At 41.2% G+C, this 8,102-nt stretch overlaps 2 protein-coding genes across 2 annotated transcripts; both read left to right on the top strand.

The window, feature by feature from the left end:
* The first annotated feature begins 1,451 nt into the window (after positions 1–1,451).
* Positions 1,452–3,561, top strand: LOC129773369 (uncharacterized). Its single transcript, XM_055776967.1, has 2 exons — positions 1,452–2,294; positions 2,357–3,561. The coding sequence occupies exon 2, from the start codon at positions 2,395–2,397 to the stop codon at positions 3,559–3,561; it is 1,167 nt and encodes a 388-aa protein (XP_055632942.1). The 5' UTR covers positions 1,452–2,294; positions 2,357–2,394.
* Positions 3,562–4,618: 1,057 nt separating this feature from the next.
* Positions 4,619–7,708, top strand: LOC129773368 (uncharacterized). The gene has a single exon (XM_055776966.1). The coding sequence runs from the start codon at positions 4,619–4,621 to the stop codon at positions 7,706–7,708; it is 3,090 nt and encodes a 1,029-aa protein (XP_055632941.1).
* Positions 7,709–8,102: the final 394 nt, after the last annotated feature.

The raw sequence follows: 8,102 nt of genomic DNA, 5'->3' as shown, positions 1-8,102 counted from the left end.
TGGTGGAGATTAAATCCCCGACCCCTGCACACGGGTCAATGTGCTACCGATGAAAGTATTAAAGAGAGTCGCACTGTTGGAACTGTTGTGTTGCCATTGTGCCATGTTTACATTTGGTCGGAGTTTAGAGACCGATTTGAAAGAAATATTAGATAATTATAGCGTAGTATAGAATCAACATATTTGCCAGTTCGATGTTATCTGATTTGATAAATGTCACAAACAGAATAGGATACGCGAAAAAACAATTTGGAATGATCAACGAATATCATTCATGTTATAGAATCACAGTGGATTGGATTTCACCATGGCAGTTGGGGAAAAGTCACATTTTTGAGAATTTGGGAAAAAACGGATCAGTATTCTGACTCTTCGAATAGCTTTTGGCTTGAAAAATATAATATTTTCATTTCAAAGAATTTCTGGAAAGTTTAAGTACATCAAATGTGTCTTAGTGAATCCCAATCCGTGTGAATCCCACGAGTAAGAAAATTCTTTTAAATCGGAATATTAATGTGTTTGTCTCAGATAAATATTGTATAATAAAATGAAGAGTTTTACTTTCACTCTGAGCATACCATAAATTTTGCGTCCCGTTGTAATCGTAATATAATATTTTAAGACATTGCTGAAGGATAATTGAGACTCATTCTACTGTACGAAGGTCGATTGAAAGTCTAGTCGATTGAAACGATGTACCTAGTCTCATACATTCAAGGACAGCCTTCAGGCTATTCTTCTTCGAGAATAATGATCTTCAGAGCGTTTTTTCGACGAGTAATATGTTGCTGTCATAAAAATTATTTGCAGTATCAATTTGAAGAATCTTCTAAAGAGTATCGAGATAAATACATTCACCTAAGGATTGGTAAATTGTGGAAAAAAAGGTTCTCAAATGCAGTGTGCGACTTCGGTATATCAAGAGCTTATGCTGTTAAATGTGAAACAGAGAAAAAATCTGTAGCAAACACAACCGTGTCTACCATCGCTCGTGGCTGCGAGATAATGATTTACCATGTACCGATGCTGTTTGCTTCGCAGAGGATAATAATTTCACAGAAATATGTCTGGGTTGGTACTGCTAAAGCAAGTAAAAAAATTTGAAGGCAAAAAAATAAAATAAATGACTGCAGTATATTCCTTGCTATTGAACTCTGTAAGATTTTTTTATCTCAATCTCACGACTTCGATAATTTCACTTTATTGAACTCGTAGGCAAAAAAAAATTCACAAAAACTCTAAAGAAATGTTATGATTAATTTTTTCAACTAAATTTTTGACGTAGCACTACGTTTTACATTAAGGGTGCCAAATCAGAAAACAGATCCCTTTTTTATGAAATACAGTTAACATTTATAACAATTTTTGCTGTGAACGGATTTTAACGATTTGCATACCAATCGAATCGAAATTTTCTAAGATTTGTTTTATATGCTGGTTGATCGTATTAGTTTTAAGTGTAGATTGTTGGTAGCAATCCGACAACTCCGACAATGCCTTACTATTCTTCATTAATTGTCGGTCAGTTCACCATGAACTGCAGTATGGTAGTAGAATACTTAGCTTAGTAAAATAAAATATCCTAGCCATTCTTGCTGGAAGTATCGTGCTGAACACTAATAAATGTAGTAACGTAGTACAATAAATTAAAGTTGTTTGTGAATCTAAATGTGTGTTCAGAATTTATGTTTGTGAAATAGTATCCAGTGTACTTGTTCCGATATACCGTGGTAGCATTCAAATGCTGCGATTATGGTTCAGTAAACCCTGGTCCTGACTGCTACCATTCCTACACGCACGCAACGAAATCTGTAATCTAAAACACAACGTAGGGTGTGTGACAACATAAAATTTTGGTGCCGTGACCAGGATTTCCACATCGCAGACGGATCACGACAATTGTGTTATTCAGTTAATATCACACAATTGATTGACGCCATCATTGGCTATGTTTCAATACATCATTATCCATTAAACCAAGGACGCCATCACTGGAAACTCAAATTGAATGCAGCATATCCAGTGCCACCACCAACTTAAAGCAGTTTATTGTATGCAAGGCATTTTGAATTTTTATAGCAGGTAATTACCTGTCCAATATCTGCTGATAGTTCCACAGGTATGAGTTAGATACCTTTTCTATATTTGCACGCATATTTCTTCGCCGCCTGATTACTCCGGAGCCTTCACAAGTAGAGGAGCACCTTTCTATCATTCATAAACGGAACAAGGATATACCGAAGGTTGCATCTTACAGCATTTTTAATTTCAAGGCTCAATTTGCCTTGGAATAGGTGAGTACCATTCCAAGTGCAAATACCTTTTCTCGTTGGATCTACCGTGGTGCTTTTTGCAGAAATTTCAATCGACATTGACCTCCGTTCGCGTTTTATCATGAGTACTGCAGGAGAAATCAATCAACTGATCTCACGGAGAACATCGCTTCTAGCTAGTCTGGGTCGGGCAGAGAACTTTCTGGCCGAGTTCGACTCACAGCGGGATCAAATACAGCTACATGTGCGTCTTGAGCGGCTGGAAAAATTGTGGGACGATCTCGAAAGTACACAAGATCAGTTGGAAGAGATAGAGACAACTGATGAAGGTAGGAAAATGCAGGAGAAAATTCGGGCTAATTTTGAACCTCGACTCTTCATAATAAAGGCAAATTTAGCTTCCAAGCTTTCTTCGTTAGTCACTGATGCTCGTCCACCTCAACCAACGTACACAAACTCCACTCTCTCTGGCATAAAATTACCGACAATAACGCTCCCTGAATTTGATGGGGATTACATGCAATGGCTTACGTTTCATGATACCTTCTTGGCATTAATACATTCCAATTCTGAAGTTCCACCAATTCAAAAATTTCACTATCTGAAAGCAGCTGTCAAAGGAGAGGCTGCTCTGTCTATTGAGTCCATTGCTATTAGCTCTGCAAACTACGAATTAGCTTGGCAAACATTAAAAGATCGATACGCAAATGAGTACCTTTTGAAGAAACGACATTTGCAAGCTCTGTTTGATATTCAAGGCATTAAAAGGGAAACGGCAGCTACGCTCCACGGATTGGTGGATGAATTTGATCGTCATGTCAAAACATTGCATCAGCTAGGTGAACCAACAAATGCTTGGAGCACTATACTTGAACACCTGTTATGCACACGCTTACCTGACGATTCGCTAAAGGCTTGGGAAGATCATGCATCGAAAACAGATAATCCAGATTACGAAAGCTTGATTGTGTTCCTGCAACGTAGAACTCGTGTCCTCGAATCTATATCGGTGAACCATAACACTGCATCCACAAGTTTCAATACATCCGGCCAATCAACGAGAAAACTTCCGCATCTTCGCTTGTCATCATACACCTCTACAACGGATTCGAACAATCAATGTCCAGCATGTGATCAACCACATCCATTGATAAGGTGTCCAAAATTCTACCGTTTTTCTGCTACTGAGCGACAGCAGCTGGTCATGTCGAAGCGACTTTGTCACAACTGTTTACGTAGAGATCACATTGCTCGCAACTGCTCTTCGAACTTCAACTGCAAACATTGAACATTGCAACCGTCGTCATCACACGCTTCTGCATTCTGCAAACAATGCCCTTGTGGCTAGTAATGTAACCGACATTTCGTACGGCCTAGCGCCACCCGAAACTAGTCAATTTAGAGAGTTAGAGGAAATTCAAAGTCAAACTTCGGTCGCTGCCACCAAGAGTTTGCCAAGTTTCGAAACAAGTGTATCACTCCAGCAACCTTTCGAAAATGTTTTCCTACTCACCGCCGTAGTACAAATTGTTGACGCATATGGACAAGAACATCTAGCGCGTGCTCTTTTAGATAGTGCTTCACAGCCAAACCTTATGACAGATCGCATGGCAAGAATTTTAAATTTGAAACGAAACAACGTGAATATAACCGTACAAGGCGCAGGCCAACTTTCCCAAGTAATCCGGGAGTCAGTTTTTGCAGAAGTAAGGTCAAGAAAAGAAGGCTTCTCTTGTGGAATTGATTTTCTTGTGATGGATCATGTCACCGCTGATTTGCCAGCGCATCATGTAGAAACAACTGGTTGGAAGATTCCTACTGATCTTTTTCTCGCAGACCCTTCTTTCAACAAATGTCAACCGATTGATCTCGTCCTAGGAGCTAAGCATTTTTATTCCTTCTTCCCTGGTGCAGCTCGAATTCACTTGAAGGAAAAGCTACCATTGTTGATAGACAGCGTTTTTGGTTGGATTGTAGCAGGTTCAGATTGTTCTGCTTCGCCATCGCAACACTCCACAGTCTCGAGTTATAGCGTCGTAGCGGTAGCAGCCTCTTTAGAGCAAAGCATCGAGCGTTTCTGGAAAACTGAAGAGTTAGTCGTTAAAGATAACTATTCCATTGAAGAAAGACAATGTGAGACACTATATCAATCTACTGTAACGAGAAACAACGATGGGCGCTATATGGTTCGTCTTCCTAAGCGACCAGACTTTGAAATCATGCTAGGTGAATCAAAGCAAAATGCCTTTCGACGATTCGAACTTTTGGAAAAAAAATTGGAATCCAATCCAGAAATTAAGAAAGAATATCACGAATTTATGCGTGAGTATATCTCTCTTGGTCATATGAAACTAGTCAAGAGTAGCGACGAAAATAATAAGCATTTTTACCTGCCTCACCATCCGGTTATAAAAGAGACAAGCTCAACAACTAAACTACGAGTCGTGTTCGACGGATCAGCCAAATGTTCCACTGGATTTTCGCTTAATGACTCTCTTTGTGTGGGACCTGTTATCCAAGATGAGTTGATCACGCTTGTACTGCGCTTCCGAAAACACCAGATTGCTCTTGTTGCTGACATCGCCAAGATGTATCGACAAATACTGGTGCATCCGGATGACACCCGCTTCCAACGAATTTATTGGCGATTTTCTACCCAAGCTCCAATACAACCCTATGAACTCCAAACGGTAACATACGGGTTAGCACCGTCTTCCTTCCTCGCCACAAGAACTCTTGTACAACTAGCAACTGATGAAGGGAAATCGTATCCTCTAGGAGGTCCAGCATTACGTAATAATTTTTATATGGACGATTTTATCGGTGGTGCTGAAACTATAGAAAAGGCTATCCAATTACGAAAAGAATTAACGGAATTGCTTGCTAAAGGAGGATTTGTGCTACGCAAATGGTCATCCAATCGACTGGAGGTACTGCAAGGACTAGATAAAGACGCCATTGGGACTCAATCCGCTTTGCATTTTCATCCAAATGAAACTATAAAAACATTGGGTATAAGCTGGGAACCCGAAAACGACTTTCTGCGATTTTCATCTCACGTATATGAAACCGATCAGCCAACCACAAAACGATCAATATTATCATCAATTGCAAAACTGTTCGACCCATTAGGACTCATTGCTCCCATCATCGTCAAAGCTAAAATTATGATGCAAGAGTTGTGGTTACTCGCCTGTGAATGGGACGAACCTGTACCTGAATCCATGAGCGAAAGGTGGAGGAAATATTATAAACAACTACCCCGCATTTCCGACTATCAAGTAGACCGATACGCTTTTCTTCCTAATTCAGTGATTCAACTTCACACGTTCGCCGATGCATCTGAATCTGCATACGGTGCATGTACTTACGCTCGCTCTGAGGACAATAAAGGTAAAGTGAAGGTGCAGTTGCTAGCCTCCAAATCCAGAGTAGCCCCGTTAAAACGACTTAGTTTGGCCCGACTAGAACTATGCGCAGCAGTTCTCGCTGCCCACTTGCACAACTGCATAAAAACCGCTATTGATCTCGACGTGACTAAATCCTACTTTTGGTCGGATTCAGCTGTTACTCTACAGTGGCTGCAATCACCTCCTAATGTCTGGAAAACATTTGTAGCCAACCGAGTTTCGGAGATCCAGCACTTCACACACGGTGATCATTGGAATCATGTATCTGGGAAAGAGAATCCTGCTGACTTAGTGTCACGAGGAATGCTGGTAGAAGATTTTCTTAAAAGCCGATTGTGGACTCACGGACCATGCTGGTTGTCACTTCCACCAAATGAGTGGCCGATTTCTAACCCGCCGAATGTAGCTGAAAACCAATTGGAAATGAGAAATATTGTTGCGACCATACAAACTTCACCGTCTGTTCATCCTTGGTTCTTACGCTGGTCTTCATATAACCGACTTCTTCATGTAATCAGCTACTGTATCCGGTTCGTAAATAATGTTCGCGCAAAGTCTCGGACTGATCGATCACCATCCAAACCAAATTGCCTGTCACTTACCGTTCCTGAGTTGCTGAAAGCAAAAGCTTTACTAATTTGCCTCGCTCAACATGATTCATTCCGTGCCGAAATAGATAGTTTGATGAAAAATATGCCAATACCAAAAAAGTCCAGTATGCGTAAAATGAGCCCCTTCCTGGATTCAGAGAGAGTGTTGAGAGTGGGTGGACGTTTGAACATGTCAGACTTGCCTTTTCAAGCCAAGCATCCAGCCATATTACCTGCCTTTCACCCATTAACACGATTGTTAGCACAACACTTCCACATCAAAACCCTTCATGGCGGCGGGCGTTTGCTTCTAACCGCAATGAGAGAAGAGTACTGGCCACTACAAGGCCGTAGACTCGCCCGGAGTACTGTCCGTAACTGCTTCCGTTGTACCCGTCTAAACCCTATACCTCTTGAACAACAAATTGGCCAGCTGCCTGCCCAGAGAATAATGTCAAGTAGACCATTTAACGTTACCGGAATAGATTACGCCGGACCGCTGTACCTGAAACCCACGCACAGACGCGCTGCCCCTGCAAAGGCTTATATATGCGTCTTTATATGCTTCACCACGAAAGCGGTTCACCTTGAACTGGTTGGAGATTTGTCAACCCAAGCATTTATCGGTTGTCTGCGAAGATTTGTTGCCAGACGCGGTCGCCCGTCTCACTTGCATTCGGATAATGGTAAGAATTTTGTCGGCGCAAAGAACCAACTAAAGGAATTGTTTTACTTGCTACAAAATGCGGAAGAACAACAAAGAATTAGTTCCGCCTGTGCCGATGAAAACATCACCTGGCATCTTATTCCCCCTAGGGCGCCGAACTTTGGCGGTTTGTGGGAAGCGGCAGTGAAGGTTGCGAAAAAACACTTATTTCGCCAACTTGGATCCACCCGTATTTCCTTCGAGAATATGTGTACGGTGCTCACGCAAATTGAGTCTCAAATGAACTCTCGACCGCTATTGCCGATGACTGAAGAGCCAGATGACTTAGCTGCGCTCACTCCTGCTCACTTCCTAATCGGAACTTCGATGAATACACTGCCCGACCCAGATCTCAGCCACCTACCGATGAATAAACTCGATCAATACCAAAGTCTCCAACTGCATACACAAAAGTTTTGGAAACACTGGCAACGAGAATATCTTCAAGAACTTCAAAAAGATACCAAATGCCGTGGACGTAACAATCAAATTATACCTGGTAAACTAGTTATACTCATCGATGACCTGCAACCTCCAATTCGCTGGCCTTTGGCTCGCATAGTGTCAACTCATCCCGGCTCCGATGGAATCACTAGAGTCGTTTCGCTGCAGACCGCAAGAGGACTTATTACACGACCTGTCTCTAAAATATGCCTGCTGCCATATGCTATGGAAACTCCTGTGGCAGATTCGTTCAACTGCATCAGCAACATGGTTTTAGATAGATAGAAGCGAGCTTTGAATGTCCTTCAGACAGACAAGTAAACAAGAGATTGTTGTTTGTTTTTATTGAATGTAACTATTCAAGGCGACGGGTATGGTTGATCGTATTAGTTTTAAGTGTAGATTGTTGGTAGCAATCCGACAACTCCGACAATGCCTTACTATTCTTCATTAATTGTCGGTCAGTTCACCATGAACTGCAGTATGGTAGTAGAATACTTAGCTTAGTAAAATAAAATATCCTAGCCATTCTTGCTGGAAGTATCGTGCTGAACACTAATAAATGTAATAACGTAGTACAATAAATTAAAGTTGTTTGTGAATCTAAATGTGTGTTCAGAATTTATGTTTGTGAAATAGTATCCAGTGTACTTGTTCCGATATACCGTGGTAGCATTCA

Source organism: Toxorhynchites rutilus, chromosome 3 (genome assembly GCF_029784135.1).
Source record: "Toxorhynchites rutilus septentrionalis strain SRP chromosome 3, ASM2978413v1, whole genome shotgun sequence".
Taxonomy (NCBI): domain Eukaryota; kingdom Metazoa; phylum Arthropoda; class Insecta; order Diptera; family Culicidae; genus Toxorhynchites; species Toxorhynchites rutilus.
This window is presented reverse-complemented; position numbering and strand designations above follow the sequence as displayed.